The sequence below is a fragment of the Struthio camelus genome, chromosome 17, assembly GCF_040807025.1.
Source record: "Struthio camelus isolate bStrCam1 chromosome 17, bStrCam1.hap1, whole genome shotgun sequence".
Taxonomy (NCBI): Eukaryota; Metazoa; Chordata; class Aves; order Struthioniformes; family Struthionidae; genus Struthio; species Struthio camelus.
In genome coordinates this window covers 19415957-19437368 of record NC_090958.1, presented here as the reverse complement: position 1 = coordinate 19437368, position 21412 = coordinate 19415957, and the positions used below count along the sequence as shown (strand labels likewise).

General features: G+C 46.3%; 1 protein-coding gene across 3 annotated transcripts in view; it reads right to left on the bottom strand.

Moving 5' to 3' along the window:
• SGSM1 (small G protein signaling modulator 1) overlaps positions 1-21412 on the bottom strand; it is a 54956-nt gene that overhangs the window by 30188 nt on the left and 3356 nt on the right. For all 3 annotated transcript variants that reach the window (XM_068911672.1, XM_068911674.1, XM_068911675.1), the window contains exon 3: positions 6233-6308. In XM_068911672.1, coding sequence (XP_068767773.1) covers positions 6233-6308 — 76 coding nt within the window. The remainder of the gene's footprint in view (positions 1-6232; positions 6309-21412) is intronic.

Genomic DNA, 21412 nt, shown 5'->3' with positions numbered 1-21412 from the left:
AGAGCTGGCAGCTATTCTGAGATCTAGAGGACTGATAGAACAAAAGCAAAAAGACCCTCCCTTTCTGCCACATATGCACAAATCATCCCACTCCACATCCCTTCACTCTTCTGCTCTGTGCTCCAAGGCTGAAATACAAGTGGCAGATACAGATAACCCTATCTGCTTGAGACTAAATCCAGGGTCATACCGTGCCCAGTCACGGAGCAGACATCTCCACAAAGGTTAGACAGGTCTCTGCTGCTGACCTTCTGCAGGGTGGAGTAGCGATCGCCAACCTCTGTCAAATGGGGTGAGGAGCAACCCAGACATGAGGCCACAGGACCCTACATTCTACACAGCGCTGCGAAGCTGTGGGGAGGGCCAGGAGCGAGGGCTGCCTCCTTTCACAGATGCCCTGCATCGCTCCTAAGAGATAATCTCTGTTTGACATCAAACACTCGACGTGCAGTTAACTCTGCTCTGAATTTCCAATGACGGCTAAGAGCAAGCTTGCTCACGCAGGAAAGCCAGCAGATTACTTTGTCCACATTACGGCCAATGCAACAGGTTTCCCTGTCGCATAGAGAGTAGCACTCAGGAGCAAACGAGGACTGAAGAAAAGTTTCCCAGAATGCTCCAGCAAGACAGAGTAGTCATCAGCATCTGTCTTCAACACTGCATCCTGAACCTCTTCAAAACCCTACTCCTGCTAGCAAAACTAAACATGAATATGCAGCCTATATAGGAAAAACACTCCCAGAGGCCGAGGGCTCAAAAACTTGAGCACACGCACTAAATGCACCTTGTCCACACCACATCCAAGGGTAATAATATTTCCATTTGTAATCTTATGATTTCTTGAGGCCAGTTCATAATTTACTGTCACCACCGCAAACAGACACTGAGAGACAGAGACTCTCCCCATCACTAAGGATATAACCCACAGCAGGGACCATACAATACAGGGGCTCTGTCCAGCTATGCCCAGGCAAGGGGGGTAAAAGGTTAGAGAGACAATTAAAATTACTCAGGGGTTAAGCACAAAGGCAGTCTTAGCACTGACATGGACAACAAACCCCTTCACACACACGCGCCCCCCAGGGCCTGCCACCGGCCCTCTCATCAGCCTCCAAGGGCAGTGTGAACGTGACAGATGCCAGCTTGTGTTTGTCTATCTCCAACCCTTCCCTGACTGGGAAAACAGGGCTGCTTGGGGCCACTGCCCTTTTCTGCCAGACCACTGCTTTCGTCAAAGGGATTTGCGGTACACTGGCTATCACAGGGACTAGGAGGGCTAGAGGATGAGGGCTCAGTGAGGAAGAGACCTTCCCCCAGAGAAAACGGCAGCTCTGCGCAGCCAGAGCCAGGCTTGCAACATGCTCTGCTTGTCAGGAAAAGAGGTTATTTATAAGCTCACCTGGCTTATGGAGAGCCACAGCACTGAGGAAGCTGCACGTACCATTCAAATTAGAGCGCAACAGCAGACAAACTACAACGTGTAGACCCCCAAAAGCCAGTCAAAAATGCAGCAGCATCGTTAAGAAACCAGAAAGAACCAATGAGTCCTTCGTGCCTGGACGCCTCAGCTCTGTGTCACAGAAGGCTATAAATAATTCCAGGCTGCAAAGCCTCGTGCCGTACAGAAAAGCAGAGAATGAGTCACACCTTGAAATCTGTTCTGCTCTTTCGATGCCATTTTGCCAACAGCGTACAGAGACACGCAGGCCTGGAACAAGCGCTTACACGTCTTTTATCTGAGGGCCCAAGAGAAAAGGAAGAAGGCAGCCCTTTTGCTCTCCAAAGCAGAAAAGGAGACCACACAGCTCCTTTATTTGTCTCTTTTGGGCCTATGTCCGCAGATGCTACAATCTCAATCAGTGGTGACAGCACCACATGAGTCTTCTCAGAGTAACGTCTTCAAAAGCAAGTTGTCATCACTTCTCATTTTCTTCCCAGCCTCCAAATTAGCAAGCTGCCCTTCAGCTATTTGTAAATTCAGGAGTGCAGCTCCCCCTCCGCACAATGCCTGCACGTTTGCTCAGCAGCAGCCGCCACATGGCCCCTACCCAGGGAGTGCTGGCAGCACGGCTGACTGTAGCTCAGCAAGCATCTCTGCTGAGAAGCAACAGTGACAGCAAGCTGATGAGGCTTTGAATGGGCACCGGCCTCCACTCTCTTACCTGGAAGCCACAGCTCCTGGTGATGGTACAAGGCAGCAGTTTTAGTTCTCTTGGCATCCTTCAAACTGTAAGTGTTTGGCCTGTGTAAGAGCCAGAGAGGAGTGAAATCTGCACCCTTGGAAATGGTCACAACTCAACTGGACGAGGCCCTGAACTACCTGATCTGCCCTTGAAATTGGCCCTGCTTAGCAGGGGACTGGACCAGTTATTCTGTGATTCTAAATCACAGCAGCCTTTAACAGCTGCCTGATAGTCCCTGCACCAGAGAGATTCCCTGGCGGCTTCAGTTCCAGGGCTGAGCCACAGGAAGGACATGGAGTTTCCCATTTTCCAAAAGCTTTGGGTTTTACCCTTTAAGGAAAATTGCTCAGCCTAGGACCCTGCTTCCAAAATGCATTGCCATCTCAAATCCCTGAAAGTAACAACACTGAGCAGGCTGTGTCTCTGAGCAGACACCCACAGCAGTCGAGGCTGGCTGTGCTCGCCCGGTCTCTTCTGTTTGCAATAGCAATGCTTCCCCCTGCAGCTATGCTGGGCTTTGAGCAGGGACTGCAGGGCTGTCTAGCTGCCATTTAGGGAAGAAAGGTGGCACTAAACAGAAAACCACAAATAAAACTGGCATGTAGCTTTCTCAGCGCTTGCTAGTGGTCCCTCCTAAGGCCCTCTGAGCGATACCTTTCGCAGGGGACCTCCCTCCCTTAACCCTGCTTCTCTTCAGAAAGCAGGAAATGCTAGTCAGCAGCTCTGTGCTCTGCAAAAAGGAATACAAGTTGCTTCTGCCAGAGGCCTCACCACATACTGGCCACCCAAACGCTTTGCAGACGCAACTATGAAACCGGTCACATCAGGCCTGAACAAGGGAAGAGGCCCACGAGAATCAGAGACACCAAGACGAACCCACAATAGCAGCTGGCAGCAAATACAAGGCAGTCCCTCTGCAATCCCATACAAAGCTCTTCATCTCCCAGCCTCCACTTTCTCCTGTTCCCTACAGCAGTGCCAGGTCCTGGGAAGGCCACTATTCTCAGCGGATTATAATTGCACAGGAGTGAGGGAAAGGAAGAGGTGCCAGAGATCTGGTCTAAGAACACATGGGCACCCTGACAAGGCCAGGCTCTGCCCAGCACTTGTGAAGCTCCCAGTGATTCACTAAAGACAGCCAGGACAGTGACAAGCAAAAGGGCTAAGGCAGTTAGGAAGGTTCACAACATCAGCTTCACTACATAGCAGAGAGCCAGGCCCAAGACCACAGCTCTGCAGCACTCGGCGCTGCAATCTACCTGCTCAGCCAGCACCCTGCATGTTGCCATAGACACTAACCCAGCAGCCGCGAGCAGCGAGAGCCAGCACATGGTAAATAGCATGAGACATTGGTGAGTGGGCAGAGAGCAAGCACAGCTTCTTCCAGGAGGGCTATGATGCCTCTTCTGTCTTTCTTTTCAGTAGAAATATAATACATGAAATAGAGAGGGCAGCAGGCACGCGCAGGTGCCTCAGGCGATCACTGCATCCTACTAAATGAGAAGGAAGGCACAGCTTCTTCCGAAGAGGAGGAAGTAAGTGTGCAGGCATCAGTGTGAGCCAAGAGAAGGGCTAGCCCCCACCTTGGCAGATGGGACATCTGCCCATGCCAGAGCTCTGCCCAGAGAACAGGCACCCTTCCCTACCTCCCAGGAAAATGCCCCTTCCAAGCAGCCAGGAATACTGTACTCTAGGACAAGACATCCTGCCCTGGGAGTCAGTGGGGAGAGGGAACCCTAAATACCTCCATCATTAATTCGATGTAGGAACTTCATTTTGCAAAGCTAGACAGGCAGTCCTGGCATCCAGGCCCAAAATAGTTCCCCAGGAGCTGTTCGCACTGAGGCTTCCACCTCCCAAGACGAGCAGTTATTGCGGCTGCAGAGAAAGGCACTCCTGCTACCAAAGCTGGTTTATTTTCAGAACAGGGAAAATTCTGCTGTTGAGAAAATATCATGGAGCACCCCAAAGAGGGCAATTCCACTGATTTTAGTGGACGGAACCTCATCTCACACATGCAAGAGGGAACACACAATAGGGTAAGACAGTGAAGTACCTGCACCCTTCACCCAGCACTCCGTAACCAGCTGCGACAGCTTCCATACCTGCACCCTCCCGAGAGCAGCACCTGGAGGACCAGCGTGCCTGGCAGAACTGACCATCGCAGCGCTGACTGCTTGCTCTGTTACGCATAACGCCATGCCAAGGGAAGGGGCTACAAGTAGATTCAAAAGCAAAGGTATCCAGGAAAACCACTGTTGTGCAAGCCAACTGCCCACCTGGAGGACGGAAGGGGACTTGCTCTTCTTCCACAGAGGTCACTGATCTCTCCTCAAAACCTGTATCCACTGCTCAGACAGCTGCCAGCGAGGAGACAGAGGCAGATGGAGGGCACCAGGCACCTTGCCAAAGCACACTCTCAGGGACTGGGTGAGGGGGTAAACACTTGACGCTGACAGGGCTGCCGGTGTGCAGAAACCACAGCCTGTGCCCGATTAATGCTGTCCCTTTGTTTCCTTGCAGCCCTCCACTCCTACCCCCCATCTGGCTCCAGCTCCATCCTACCTGCACCTCAAGCAGCAAGGGGCTGAGAAATTTTGTTCTAGTCCATGCGGCACCCAGCATAAAGGGCCTGGTTCCAAGCCCAGGGCCTCCTGGACTACAACAAACAGGAACACGCTCATTCGATTCCCTGAAGTGCTTGCCCTGTTCTCCCTGCTCCTGTTTGCCAGCTAGATTTCCCCACCTTTGCAAAAGCTCTCCCTGGCAGCACTTGGCAGTCTGGGCAGTTCAGGTTGCTCAAGAAACTGCTTTACCTAGGGCATTAACTGTGTCCAAGGCAAGCACTTATTTTCCAGTTTTAAAAGGTGACTGTGAAACTTCAGGGAAGGGCCACAACAATAGAAACAATCTAATTTTGCCACCTTGATTATAAAGTCTCCTCTGATGATTAGCAGCAGTCTTATCTGAACAGCGAAATTCTGTTTTCATCTGTCAGAGAAGAGACGGGTAACCAAAGTGTTGGGCCACTCTGGGTTGGTCCAGCCCCCAAGAAACCTTCTCCAAGGCAGTGCACCTGCTGAGAGGGAGTTGGGACACGGCTGCCAAGAGGGCTCGCCAGCTGCTTTGTGTGTTACTGTATCGTAGTCTCAGTTTGGCTGCTCTGAGGAAGCTGGCATGTCCTCCTCTCTCAGGACATACCTGCCCAGTGAGCTCTGCATAGGGTGGGGATGCACAGACATGGCTTCAGATTCATCAAATATTCCAACCAGAGGAGCTCAAGATACCAGAAACAAGGTTGCTCTCTGTTGCCCACAAGGTTCCTTTTAGATTCAAATACCCCTACTATCCTCAGGACCTCTGCTTGGTCCTTGCTGAAAGTCCACCTAGGCACCAGAGAGGTTATTAAAAGATGCTTTGCCAAGATTCTGATGGGTTAATTCCAAAACACTTCCATATTTACAAAATTGTCACTAAGCAGTAGGAAAAAAAAAAGTAAAAAAGAAGAGGTTAAGAAGAGGTCTGGCACAGCTGCCAGAAAACGGGCCTCAAACCAGCACAGTATCAAGAGTAGATCCTCCACAAACACGGTTTTAAATGCTATCAGAGCTGTTAGTCTTTCTTTTCCTGCATTCACCCAGCTTGAAGACTCCTTTCCATAAATTCCTATTCCGCAATAGCAAAGAAATATTTAGACTTGACAAATTTTCTGCTGAACTAATTCTCAAGGAGATTAAAAAAAGATTGCTTCTAGTATTACTAAAGTGATTGTATATACTGCCAATGTCCTTCCCTCTTCCAGCATGTCTCAATCTATTTTAAATATAGAGCAAAGGCCTTCGGGATTCAGTTTGCTGCCAGAATAACTCCTTCTCCAGGAGTAGCTACCATCCCAGTCGGAGCACCAAGCCCCATGAATGAAGGATGTGTCCACAGGAAATGCTCATATCACAACAGTGCCTCAAGGCAGCAACAACCCAACATTAAGAGAGCGCTCAAGCCTCCAGGGTTGTGAAGCTAATTTCAACATCCTGCCACCAGAGACTCACCACAGAAGGAGATGATGTGGCTGCTGTCCTCATGCACAAACTTCCTTGTCACAGCTTCCTCCATGATCTGCTTCACCTGTTGAACAGAGGCCTAGTTAGACATAACATTTCACCCATAAACCAGAGAGTGGAGAGACCTGCGGGGGAGTGGGCACAAGATGCTCTGCTCGGGAGGCAACAGTAATGCCTGCTCGCACAGGGAAGAAACACGGGGCTGGGCTCACACCGAGGCATTGGCACAGCAGTGTTCGTCTCCGTAAGGAAACCTCCTCTGCTGTCTGACTTCTCTAATAGTCACTAATAGAGCACGAGGTCCCTTGGAGAATCACTGGACCTTTCCTTGCCAAGCATCACAGACTATTTCAAAAAGTCAGGTAATAACAAAGGGAGAAGCAAATGTTTTGTTTTTTGAGAAACTTTCAGGGAAACATCGGGCAGAGAATTAACTGTAGGAATCAAACAGCGTTTAGATAAAAGGCACCTTAATCAGGGTCACCAAATCTCATTTAATGCTTTTACAGTGATTTCATTTTCTTTCATTTTATGGGTATTTGACAAATTTCATGTCACACAGCTGTTCCAAACGACCTGGACCTATCTGTCAATGCCTAAGTCAGTGAATCATCACCACCTGGTCACCAAATGTGACCGGGAGTGTTATTTGCATAGCAATGCAATCAGCACTGCCCTCTGAGTGACTGAGTCTCTATTGCTCATGACACATTTTTGGCACTCGTTTCTGCTCCCTAATCAAAAGGAAGCTGTCATGTAGATTGCATATCAGGGGCACAATTAGGAGAAGAAAATAAATAGGAACCCATACAAATTAGGAGCATGATTTTTGCAGACACAAGATGGGATGTCAGAACAGAAAGCCAGACCTGCTAGGTGACCAAGCTACAGAGGAGAGACTCTAGCGTCAGAGGAGCTCCCAGGGCTGCCTAGCTACTCTATGACAGTAGCTCTGAAGTGCCTAAGGAGTCAAGGACTAGCAGAACAACAAATCCAAGCACCCCTAGCACCAACGCTCTTCCATTAGTACGTGTCTGACAACACTCACACTGCCCAGTCCTCCTCCATCAACTGACAGCATCCATTTGGTAGGAGCACAGAGTATAGGACTCCTCTGACCTGCTCCTGGGATGCAGCAGGGTCACCCTGCACGCAGGGGCTAATGAACTCTTTGCGAGTTTGATGCTGCCTGTTATACATCACCTCAGAGCCAGCAGTGCAATGGGAGTCTACACACTGCTCCACAGTTCCCTGGCTTGGCCTCAGCAGCTTGAACAAAGCTGCGAGGAAGCCCCAGTCACTCTAAGGGTTATTCTGCAGGGCTCACCCTCACAGCTCCAGTACAGAGTACTTCCATGGGGACCACAGCTTCAGATATACTTGAGCTAGCTCTGTACTACTCTTAGCAGCATGGCCTCACTCAGCTCCAACCCACTTTCTCATGCAGCTCATGTTGCTCCTTTGGCACTTAGAAGCTAGAAAACTAGGCTAGACAGAGCTTTCTTCCAACCCTATAGAGCAAAGGTGGATTACATTCTTGTGTCATTAAAGGAGGGGATTTTTTTTAAGTGCCTTAACTTCCTATTTCTGATGATCAGCCTCCAATCCAGGCTGCCAGCAGACTGTCCCCCTGTGCTGACTGACTCCTGTTGCAAGCATGCTGCCCTCCCTCTGCAGCTCTCACTGCTCCTGAGAGTAGTCCTTGCTGATGAAGGACTACTGCAGGATTATGCAAGCCTCAAGTATTTTCTACAGGAAGGACATTGAAGGAACATCAAAACAGATGCTGCTGCTAAATAACAATGATTCTAGGCACCTCAAGCATCCTTGCACTCTCACCAGAGATGCCTTTTCCCAGTGCTCACAGACCGATGGAATACTGCTCAGGGCGCTCAAACTTTCAGGCTGAGATTCCACATGAAATGCCCTTAAAGCTTGACAATGTGGGGGGATCCTGTCTTGCAGTCAGGGCCAAAGCATAACCATGGGTCTCCAGAGCAACTCGGAGCAGCCGCAGCTCTCAAGGAACACCTCTTCCATTTGTCCCTATACCTCTGTAAGATCAGGACTTACACACAAGAGATGTGGAGTTTAACGCTCAAAGAGCTTCAAAACTTACTCAGAAAGCGCTGGAGAAGTAGGTGTTATTAAAGGATAAGGCCCTTGCTAGCTCTGCTGGCCACGATCCTTCAGCCAGACTGCTTCCTCCACACCATACACAACATAGCCTCACTGGCTAAACCTGCCAGGTCCCAGCAGCAGATCACAGGATCTGTGTCCCTCTATCTGTCCCCGCCATCACCCCACATCCCTCCCATGAACACAGCAGCCTCTCCAAGCAGATCCCAGCTGGTCTGTTCCTGAGCTGCTGTGCTTCTCACAGGCAGCCTGTCTCACGCTCTCATCCTCCCTAATCCTGCCGAAATCAGCAAAAGTCCAGCTGAATGTTTGGTCCTTAAACATTTACACTCCAAAACAGCTTTTCCTTTTAAACACTGAACTGCCAGCATGTCTGGATTTCATCTTTCAGTGCCTCTAGAACATCTTGCTTTTCACACTTTTTGTTTCAGACAACGCAGAGGAAAGAGTTCACAGGGCAAAGTGGTGGGTGTAAGAGAGGCTCTGCTTATCAAAGTGTTCTCTGCAAAGGCACAGAGAAGAGAAAAAACAGCAGGTCAAGACTTGGCTAAGCAAAGCAAGCTTGTATGAGAGACCTTTAACAGCATCATTTGGGGACTCTTTTGGCAGCTATAATCATCAAGGTCAATTATGCACGGCTGACAGCTCAGTAAAAGAAACCATTTTCCAAATACAGATTAAGAAAAAGTCATACCGAAACCCAAATGAATCCCTCTGCATGTCAAAGCAAACAGGTCAGCTCCCTGCGCTGCTCTGCTCCAATGTGCGCGGTGACTAATAGAGGCTGTTCTTGAACCCAGGAGGGAGTAAGGTTTGTGCAATGATTTCACCTGTATCCCCAGCAGCTCAGATGAGTTGTCATGAGTCAGAAACTTGCAGCAGGGAATGCAACTGAGATGTGGAGGGTAGATGTCCTGGTCCATTTAAACTTGAGGGGGAGGCGAGCTCTGTCTGTGTGTGCAGGAGGGCCCAGGAAGACCAGGGCTGGGGTGCTGGGACAGTGACGCCGCAGCCCAAATGCCTGGCAGGCCTCAGGCAACAGGGAGTCAGTTAAACCACTCACATCCACACCCACCGCAGGCCTGATTTCCTGCACTGCTGGGACTGCTGGACATGGTCACCAAGACTGTACGTGGCTCAAAGTGCTGGGAAATTCACCTGGAATTATAGCACCTAACAGCTTCTGCAGCTTCAGTGTCATGATTCGGCATTCAGAGAGCAGTGATTCACCGTGAGCTGCAAGGAGAATGCCCAAGCTGCAAGGAGGTGTGCAGGGCGCAGCTGCCGGATGCATGCACAGAATCCCCCTCTGCCTTGTTTTATTGCCACAAATGAGCAAACATTGGAACTGTACATATATTCTCAGGGCATCTTATGGCAAGGCAAGGCCAGGTGAGGCTAGCAAGCCCCTTGTTTCATTATGTTTGAAGCACAGTGTTATCCATTATACTAGCTACTGTGCATTGAGCACCACAGAAGTGAGGCTGGTGCCATCCTCACTCGAGTTGCAAGGCTTCAGCAGTGTTTTATCTGAAACTTCAACAAAGCAGAAGGAACACTGTGAAACAGAAACGGGGAGAGCACGAGTCACAGCAACAGGAAAGGAGTCCCTCTTTAATTTGCTGCATTGTAACTAGACACATCTTTTGACCTTTGCTGAGAACTAGACATGGGAAGAAAAATACATGGCAACATCTCATCCACCAGGAAATAGTGCCCAAGTACTTACTACAATAGATTTCTTCCTTTTCCTCAATCTGATATTAAAAGTTTCTAACAATGAAATGGCATTTCCTTCTTTTGAGACACTAAACAACGCAAGAATATCACCAAACACTCCCTCCCACACCTGCCATACTGTTTTTATCCTAGTTTCACCACACTCCACTGCTCCTTCTCAATCCCATCTCAGCCCTGTTTGAGAGAGACACAATGACATACTCCTGGGGGGGGCCATCAGGGCTTCCTCAAAATTAAGATTCTCCCAGCAGGCTGAGCTATCTTTGTCCTAGACCGCTACCTGCTCTCACCTTGTCTGGCTGAGCTTCGCTTGTCCGAGGGCTACGGGCATTTCTCTCTCACATACTGAACTAATCTATTAAAAAATGACTGACCCACAGAGATATAAAATGCACCTTCTTGGCCGTATTGGTCTGTTCTCAGCCCCAGGAGCTTGTTCCTGCCTCAGTACTCCTCCCAGCAGTTCAAGGGACACAGCTGGTCATGGGGCCATGCTGTTAACCAGGTAAGACATTTTCTAAAAACTCTTCAAAAAAAAGAAAAAAAAGAAGAGTGGAGATTTTTTAACCCCAATCAGTTCTCTGCATCTGGAATTTCCTCAGCAATGTTATGACCAGGAACCACCACAGGGAACTACGGCTTCTCTATGAATCACCCAGATATGTAAATCAGTAACTCAAATTTTAAACAAACAAACAAAAAAAAAACCACTTGGGAATCAATGCACACAGTCTGTTACCATCTTCTGACTAAACTAGGAGCATATTCAAATTGAAACAGTATATTCAAACACTTATCAGTCACCTTCCATTCGAGCATCTACGTCAACCCAGGGAGTAGCTACCATCTCGCTTTTCTGATGCAATGCCTGGAATCACACCTACCACCTGCCCGAGCTCTCTGGGACAGGGACCATCTGTTTCTTCAGCGGCTGTAGAACAACCAGCACAACAGGACTCCAGCTCTGACGGGGCATCTTGGTGCCAACGCAGGACAAATAACCTGCAGTCACAAGGCACAAGGAAATCTTCCAAGAGATACAGGTTAGTGGAAAATTACCCATTAAAAGAAAAAAATAGCACTGTATTGACTGAGGTTTCAAGCTAACAAAAGAAACAAAAGTGGAAAGGGTATTGTAACAAGGGCATTCACCTGACAAATGAGCTAGAAGAGAATGAGAGCAGCTATACAACAAGCAGAAAGTTCAGATCGCTAGGGCCTGGACAGGTAGATATGGTTTTATTAACAGAAAACAAAGGTTCTATAGGGAAAGTTTTCAAACAAAATCTTACATTTGTGCAAGGCCCATTCATAAATGGACAAGGTTGGCCCTTAAATGAGAGCTGGGTGGGATAGCCCTCCGTCCCAGAGAACCCCAAAACTCTTTACAGGTTTAAGCTGTACCAATTAGGGCTTTTCTCCTTCACTGAACAGCTGCCGTCTCTGAGAGGAAGCTAATGTTCAGACAGACGGTAGCAGAGCTCTTACAATTTAACGCAGGAGTGCATCTGCCTGTTGCAAACGGGAGCTGGGAGGGAGACTGCAGTCATGGCACAGAGAATTACTTGGGCAACCTGGCTTAATACGTAAAGTACTGCAAGGTTTGTGCTGACTACAGCAGGTCATCCAAAAGAGGACCCGTCTGCCAGGGTATGAAGAGCTGAGCAACGCCTTCCTGCCGAGCAACACGGAGCAATGCCCTCCTGCAGAGCCCACAACATGACACCTCTGCCTGCCGGTGTCCTAAGGCTCCTATCCAGACACTGGCCCCTCCACAGCTAGTTGCAATCGCAAACTCTGCAGCAGCAAGCACCAGCTAGGACGTTTCCGGATCCTCCTCTAAAAGTGAAGTACATTTACGATACTGCAGGGATGGAGAATGCCTGCTAACCCACATATAGCACAGAGAAGACTTAAGCAACCTCTCAAAATGCTGCAGTCCAACATTTTAATGCTAATTCTCACGTTGTAGCCAGAAGAATCCCAAAAGCTTTCCTCAAATGAAGCTGCCCACTCTTTAGACAAATCAGTCTACGGAAAATGAGATGTTTACTCTTTTATTAGAAAGGAAATTAAAACAGTGACTAACAATTCTAGCTGTAGGTAAACTCAAGAGGCAGTATTATAAACTATTTGACGATAATGCAACACTCTCTCTTCCTTAGCTGTAAACACAGAGCCCACTGCATCGAGAGAGCAGACATGCACATGCACACCCCACAACACGACATCTACACAAACTCAACAGCATTAATTCTAGCTCTAAAATTGTAATGGCAGACAGGCTTCTCTGGAGATTACTTTCTGAATCAGTGACTCACATGAAGAAGCAAGTTAGTCCTTCCTTGCCAGGCAGACAAAACTGAATTTTAAGGAAATTATTTTTTTCCCCTCCTTGCCCTATCGCCAGAATAGCTTTTAGCTTTTATATAGGGCTATATGGAAAACTTGCTGTGCAGTAATTTATATGAAATACAGCAATGGCTGCTCAAGGAGCTCAGAGAGAAACAAGGTTTTCTTTGACCGGTGTATGCAAGATCTCTTTGTAGGCCCTCTTAGGAGAGGCGAACTAACGGTCCAAAAAGTCTCACATGTTCTTAGGCCTCCCATCCCTCACTTCTCCTAGAATGGACAGAGTCATTTGCTAAACAGCTGTAAAGACCTAATCTTTATTTTTTATGCATGTTCTCATGTAACGCACACAGCAATCGGAGATACACTGTTCCTTCCATGTACATGCACTGATTTACTCGCCTTTGAATCTGCTCCACAATAAATGTTTACAGGATTGGGGCCTTGAGATGCACAAGCAGGGAACTGTCTCACCAAACTTTTAAAGAATGTATTTTACAGGATCCGAAACCCACTTAGTCAGAAGAGCTCTTGGATTAGGGAATTCATCAGGGACATAGGAAATTCTGGCTTGCCCAGTTCAGACCAAGGATTTGACCCTGCACTCCCACATCTATGATGAGGCCCTGACCCCAGAGGTCTGTCTCTCCTTTGGTGCAGACATTCCCCCTTGACCTGGCCAGTTCCATTACAGCTGAAACATCATTTCCACTACATTTTTGTTTTTGACAAACTGCTTCCCCCCCCCCCTTCAAAAATAAATGAAAACAGACCTTACCTACCTAATAGCCCCCAGACCCCAATGAAGGATGCAGGCTTAGAGCTCTCCGCTTCAGGGATATGCTTCATCTCAAAGTGAACCTTCCCCATTCCCGTAACACAGCTTCGTGACCCTACCCAGTCCCAGTTGTCATTTACATTGGTGGAGCAAGCCAAATATTACAGCAGTTCCAATAACAGCCAGGGCGCAGAGATCAGGAGCAAACCAATAACTCTGGGTTTAATTAGTCTAAGGCAATATTTACCCATAACTCTTTTCACCTGGCTGGAATTTTCCATCCAATTTGCTATACAATCTGTCCTCTAGATTATTAAGTGATGATGTTTACATTCACAATTTCCTTTGCCATCCCTCTTGCAAAGCCTTTTACTGGTTATCAAGGCATTTGTATTGAAGCACAATATCTCCCATATGTTTGGTCATGCTCATAACTCTGGAATTGTTTATAGTAAGCCAGATGCAAACAGACTGAGAAAAAACAGGCAGCCAGCTTGTGCTTCAGCACAGACAGGCGCTGCAGCCTTCAGAAGGCAACTGCACTTGAACCAGGCTGGGCTGGGGCAGCCCTCAAATTCTCCAGGCTAGACACTGGGCTGGTTCACTGTTGGCACACCAAGCAGGGGAGTGCAGGCTCTGAGCGAGGTGATATGGTGCATTACTGCAACCCACCCAGTTCACATAGACATACACCCGCTTCTTCTAGGAAGGGGGCTCCATTCAGGGCATTTCTGCCGAGAGAGTCTGTGGACCCCCAAACGCAGCAGGCTGGCTCGTGTGCAGCTGTTTCGCTGAGAGTCCCCAGCTTTGTCCTTTTCCCAGTCCCAGTCCTAGCTGAAGCAGCAGCTTGACCACGTGTCAAATATGGCTACAGGACAAGAGCTCTATACAACATGGCTGCTGTGACTCTTCTCCACACTTGAGGGGATCAGGATTACCCTGAGCAGGGATGGGCTATTCCAGCACAGCTCCCGTTCAGCTGAAAGCAGCAGAGAAGCCACACACAGAGCAACACAGCACTCTGGGCTTCACCTCTGGAGAACGTCAATGACACATTTGTGAGCAGAGGCAATTCATACCCAGTCATACCCTTCCAGTCCAGGGAGAGGAGGAGGTTGTTTTGCATGGGCCTGTTTGCTGGATTCAGGGCAATGCATTTCTCCCTGTACCCAGCCTCACGGATCAGGGAGAAAGGACCTCTGGAAGAAGGCTTTTTGTGTGGTGACATACAGGCAATTGAGCAGCAAGGCAAATAATCGGGTGCTCAGATTTCTTTGTCCTGCTCCAAAGGGTCAAAGTAGCCAGAAGATTTAATTATGTATAGCCAGAGCAATGGGAGACTAGAACTAGGTCTTATTTCAGACCCACTGGTTGGATTTTCCATAGAAAGTCACTTCATATAAATAAAACTACAATAAAATAAATGCTTCCAGTGACTGAGTTGCTCTTCGCAGAAGTATGTTTTTAGAAATTGCTATTGATCTGGTTTGCTCTTGAGAGAAAAAGTAAAGGTTTCTACCGAACTCTCATGTAGCCCACATCCTGGTAAAAAAAATGAAAACAAAACATATACAGTAAAAAAAACATTAGCAGAAATTAAGATCTCTTCTGCTACCTCCAAATATGTGCCTCTAGAGGGACTGTCATGGGATATAAAGGAGTTGGTTGGGATCAGATGATGCAACACCCAGAGGAAGGCAGCTGGACTGCCTGTATGCGCTCTAATTTTATCTTGTTTAGGAGGGCAGTCAAGCATTGGCTATTACAGTACCAGGAAAAAAAAAAAAAAAACAGTCCGCTAGTTTTATTAGCAGCATTTAATAGCACTGAAAGACCCCAGCAGATACTGGTGCCTTGCAAAATCCCTCCTCTTTCACCATCTCTTTTCACAATTGTAGGAAGCAGAATACTATCCAAAGTACACATACAGGGAATCAAATAAGAACATCCCAATAAACATCCAGCACTAACAAGCAGGGCTTAGGCTCTACAATTGCTGCTTGTTACTCAAGTTTCCACCCTAGCTCTCAATGCATTTCTTTCCCATGAACTTTTTAAATCTGCTCTTCTGTTTCAACTTGTGGCATCCACAACATCTACTGGCAAGGAGTTCTGCAGATGAACTACAAGCTGTATTAAGAACAGTATTTTAACTGCCTCCTGTTTACTTCATTTGATGCTCCCCGGATAATCTCCTCTGATCCTCTCCATTCAGCTCTTCCAGGCTGAAGAGTCCTAGACTACTTATTGCTCTAGTACGGGAATTGTTCCATGCCCTCGACATCCATGTTGCCCTTCTGGAGCTCTGCCTATTTCATCCCCTTTCCAAGCTGCGGGGACCAGAGCCGCACGCAGTGTTCAAGCTCCGAATGCAGCATGCTATGCGTTTAAAATCTGGACAAACAGGTTTCACAACACACATCCATGGCCACAGTGAAAGCAATCTATAGAAACTGCAGGCTTAAGCCAATGTTTAGCTCTAGCTCCAACTTTGACTTCAGTGAAAAGGTTTCGCGGTAGAGTGAAGACCACTCATCTTCTGGCCCATGCCCTTCCCTCCCCTAAACCACACCATTTACAAGGAGAGCCTGAGCACATTACTTCTGTTCCTGATTCCCTCCTCACCAAGGAGACATTGGTTTCACAGGTCACATTTACATACCAAACTCCTTTTAAAAAGCTTCCTGCATTCATATTTTAGAAAGCTGCCAGTCCAAGTTTTTCCTTTGACAGTATTCACCTCATCCTTAGCTTTGATAGCCTGTGTGCTTCCTACCACATTAACATAAGAATCTCATATCTCTGAATCTGGTAGCCAGCGCAAGACTATTAGCCAAAGCAAGTGTCATTTTCTTCTTTTTCTTTCCGAATTAAAGAAAAGGACATTGCTCGTCTTTCTAGTAACATACAAAGCTTTAAATCTATATCCATAAAACACACTGACGGTATAGGCCTGAAATGTAATTTACTTTTGTGTGTTTGCTTTTCAAATTCTTTTGTGAGCTGGTATTTACTCATTCTCATTGCAGCCTTGAAGTGCTGCTTTGATTATATGTTTGGAGGCTACTTCTGGCACTGAAGAATCCTATTTAACCTGCTAGTTTTGGTGCAACACTTCATGTAGGCACTTCTTGACAGAATCTGGGCATTTCTTTAATTACTTCCCCAAATCAAGGCCTCTTTCCAAGCACAAACTCTGCTTAAGCTCTATAGAAAATAGTCTTCCATACACAGTGCAAGATTTGTCCATACAGTGCTACAGTCTTATCGTATCTCAGGTATTACAAAATGCTAAAGGATCTTTTAGTGAAACAGATGCAAGATTAAGACAATCATAGGCATGTTTGTATTGGCAAGGACAAATACAATTCATTTGCACTGTAGCTCAACCAGCCACGTTGTAGGGCTTGGCCACCAGGTCACCCAGCTACCATTTCCCAGAAGAAACGAGACTGATTTTTGTCTCTGGCTCCTAGGCTGGCTTGTACCAAAGGTGGTTCAGTGTCCAAGGCAAAGCAAGTGGAGAATTTCTGTTCAGTTTTAGGACGCAAAGACATTATTCAAAGCCCTAAGTCCTCTACTTCTGTGGGCATCTGAGTGGGCAGCTCAGAAGTCCCCATGGAACAAAGAGCGCTGGGGAGAGTGGATGGAAAAAAACCCATATTCAATTGCACTACCTGTGCTACAGCTAAAAGCTGCTTTTTCAGCTAATGCAGAATTTCTCAGTCCAACATCTCTCATAAACTAGATTTGTCTTCTTATTTGAAAATGAAACGTCTGCTTATTGCCTCTCTGGCTGCTTTAGAAGGTAAAGCTTCAACATCCGCTTTTACCAGTCTTATTTATAAAATTTACGTTATCAAATTCTGAGTACTACAAGATGCAGTTTCTTGTCTTTTTTCAGCAACAAACACCCTAATTATCCCAAAAGCATGTGCCAGGCAGGCCTTTTTGGCACCAGCACAAGTTGCAGCCAGTCCCTGCCACTTACTTGCCTGAGAATTTACTGTCCGACCATTAAATAACACTGATGAATTGTGCTCCAATCAGTTAAAATACTGCCAGTTTCAGAGTACGTGTACTATTTATAGTCAGAGACTTCAAGGACTCTCTCCAGCCATTTTCTTGGGCCATCAGAGAATTGGTCACAATCAGCTTAGCTGTAGAGACACAACTCACTCAGCAGACCTTCCTCCACTTTTGGTGCATGCATCGCAGCAAGCAGGAACGAGCAGCTGTCAATCCCTTTACCAGGCTGGAGCCAGCAAGGAAAATTCTATCTTCACTCATGCAAGCAATAATGAAAAACATCTCCAGTGAAATCAGTGAGGCTGGCACAGACTTCGGCTATATGCGAACCCTAGTCCCTGGGCTATGTCCTCAGCTGGCAGATTGCCACTCAGGTCAGTTAAGTCTCTGGCCCGGAAAGCTCCAGAGTCAGCAAGCCAACTATTCCCATCACTTACTACTGGCAGAAGTGTTACGTTGCAACGTGCCCCATCTAGCTAATGCGCCAGACTCATACACACACACACGCACCTCTGTCTTCTCTGTCCCTAACCTCCTTTAAAAGATAAACACTGACAAACAGCCACAAGTTTTATTCTCAGTTAGAGCAGTGTAATTATAGGGTATTAGAAGTGAAAGGGAGTCACTACTCCGGATTTACAAGAGTAGATTGCAGCCCACCTGCTTTTAGTCATGTTTAAATGAATCCTTTCCATAAGCCATCTCCAGTCCTAGTTCAGAGTGTGACTGCCAGGCAAGTGGTTTCTCCCACGGGAGCGGGAGCATCCTAGTCAACAATCAACACCATTTTACTTGTTCTACTGCAACACACTTTTATTAGCCTACTAGTTGCACTGGATGTGGTGGCTAAGGCTATCATCCATTTCTCCTCTTGCAACAGTGACAATGAAATCTAGAAGTTCATTGGAAAGAAATACTGGCACAAACATTTAATGAAAGAGAAAATGGTTTGACAAAATGTCATGAATTGGCTTCTTCATCCCTATCCCACAAAAATCACAGTTTAATTTTTAAGTAAAGTATGTCCAGTTCCTGTTTTCAAGTTTTTGAGTCTTTATGTTTCAGGATTTCCAAGTGGCTTCATTTGGAAAGACAGATCTCTTCAAAAACAAAGCCAAAGATAAGAAAAATAGTAAGTTTACATGTAATCTCTTGATTCTTGCAGCTGGATGTGTACAATAACCACGTTTCAAATAAATTCAAAGAGACATCCTCTGTCCAGGCATGCACTTCTGTACCACCCTTGTGCGTTATTGGGCACATTCAGTTCAAAGGCTCCACTTAAAATTTTTTCTAAAGCAATTTTCAGAAACAGCTAAAAACCCCAACTCAGGGTCACTGATGCCAAAACTAGAACAGAAACCTACAGGCACCGGAGCCAGCAGTGGACCGCAGGTGCCTGACCATCAGTGAGATGGATCCTATTTTTCTAGTCTCTCCTGATTTGCCTCGACAAGCGGCTGGGGCATCTTCTCCTCCACCACAGTGCCCAGGTTCACTGCTTGGCATAATTCTTCCCAGCAGAGATTCTATTGACTTCAGCAGAGCCACCATCCACCGACCATGGAGATGAACGCTGCAGCCCTTGTTGGTTCGGGTATAAACAGACAGCCCTCTCGCACTGCAGGGAGCGCAGCACGAGGACAGCTCTAAAGGCACCAGACCCTTTTCATATGCTCACATTTAACGCTGTTTGGCAGCTCCGTATTCTTGTAATCCTACTGACTGAGACCTTTGGCTTTTCTAGAAGTCTTATTTAATTATTTATCAACACTTACTAAATAAAACATAACACATCCTGCAGCTGGGGTATCATCCACGTGATACACATGGGATTTTCAGGCCTGCCAGCAAAGCTTACATAGGAAACGTGTGTACTCTAGAGTCAGGAGTGCGGAAGGGTTTTATTGAGGGTGGGGGCGGAGATGTTACTGTGTATAATATCTTTTTGATTTAAAAATTCTGAATATTTGGATGGTTTGCTGGAAAAGAAATCAAAAAGATATTAAGCTGAAGAGTCAGTAATATAGCATTGTATTCTGAGGAGAAGAAAATAGGAACCATCCTGGTGGTTTGTATTTGCAGACAGTATTTTGCACCAGTCTGCCTGCAACCGACCCTCTTCATAGAACATCAACTTTTTTTGGCCCGAAATCCATACATGGAGCATTAAAGACCACTACATATGTCGCAGCAGGTTCTATTCCTGTTTCGCTTGTCAAATGCAAATTTCCACGCCCATCTGTTGTACAGCTCGTACAGCTATCTGTAGGATGCTCAATGGAGACACAGCAATACTTCAGGAAAAACTTCAGTCGAGATTCTATTTTTCAATGCCCGATGTGAAAGCGTTCTCCTGTCTGTTGTGTTCTGCACCCATCAAACCATAAGCTTCTGTCTTATGAGGTGCTAACCGTTCCACTGACAAGTATTTTGGATTCAATTAGCAAACACAGCAAAGATTGACATTATTTGCACTGAAACCAGGTGCAATTCCAGACCTGTCTTGCTTTGAAGTAATTAATCCGTGGAAAGGTTGCTATTTCTATGGCAACAGCCACAACGCCACAAAGACAAGAGGATGATATTTTGGCAGCCTAGAAGAGAGGCTGGTAGGGAGGAAGGAGTCTTCTCTGGAATACAGATCTCATCTCCCTGAACATTAAGAAACAGGATAAAAATAGAAAGAAAGACGCACGAAACCGGTCCTGGGTATGAAAGATCTTGCCAGGGTTGTCTGGAGTACGAGAGCACCTCTGCACACCAGTGCTTTCATCTTCAAAAGGAGAGAAAATGGCCCCAGCGATTAGAAAGACTCCTTTCAGAAGAGATCAACGTAGACAGCCCAGAAATGCTGTATTAAAGCCTTCTGCTTACTCTTGATATAGGAACATTTTTAAAAGGCTGACTTGGGTGCTTAAGAGACATCAGAAGGTCCCTCTGCAAACAGTAACTTCCATTACAAGCCTACAGCATATCAGCCTCATCTTCATTCTGTCTGAACAGTTTTGACAGCTACATAAAGGCCTTTTTTTAATTTGGCCTTGAGAACATTTACAGCTATCAACATTCATTTTTCAGGAGATCCGAATAATGTTAAATTAATTTACAATTTTCTACCAATCCAAATGAGCTAGCTGGCATGGGCACCTGCAAGCTGATATTTCAGAACTACAGATACACATATGTGCTCCAAAAACACAGACCCGAGCTGCCAAAACATTGCTATTACGAGGCATTCCGGATTTACTTAAAAACAAACTAGACTATATGGCTGGGTAGCAGGGGCACTTCACTTGAAGGATAGAAGCAAAAGAGACCGACTGTTGCCCCTACGATCTATGACAGAATTAGTGAACAGCTATATAGTGACACCCCTTCAAGCTATTAAAAAAGAATCAATAAATCCGATATAGATAGAAGAGCATGGGACACCAGCAAGGGAGCAGGCTCTGGTCAATCAGCAGCTGCTTAAAGAACAATTCTAAGAACAGGCAGCAAAATGTTAAAAGCAGGCACCTCAGATATTTACTAACAAAAATCTTAAAGCTATTAGCTGAGTGGCAAGTTAAATAAAGACTAAGTTTTAGCAGAGGAAACAAGACAACTTTCAGATTTCATTTATTTAATGCACTAGGACCTTCCACACAGCTAATTTTCCATAGTGTAGTACAGCCTACATCTTAAGGGTAACATCAGCTTTTACACCCATTCTCGTGGGTAATGCAATTACCTAGAAGTAGTCAAAAATATATCACAAGTTTCTCCTCAATTAACAATGAAGCTTGCCAAAAGGAAAAGGGGAAGAGTACGGATTGCAAGAAAAATATTTTTTGTTGAAAACTCAACACCCTTTTCAATTTGGACATTTCAGGGTTTTTGCTTTTTGTTTTTTAAATAAGCCTCATTCAATTTGATAATAACCCTAAAAAACATTTTTGTTCTTATGTTTCTTTTCCACAACAACATAAAAAAGGATTCCTCAGAAAGTCATACTGCTGTTTCTTCCATTACAGTCTGCTGACAAATAGTCAATTTTGCACCATATGGACCAAACAAAAGGATGACAACAGTGACAGCACAACGCATTTCAGCCTGTATATCTACTGCAGAGCAAGACTTCTTAAAAA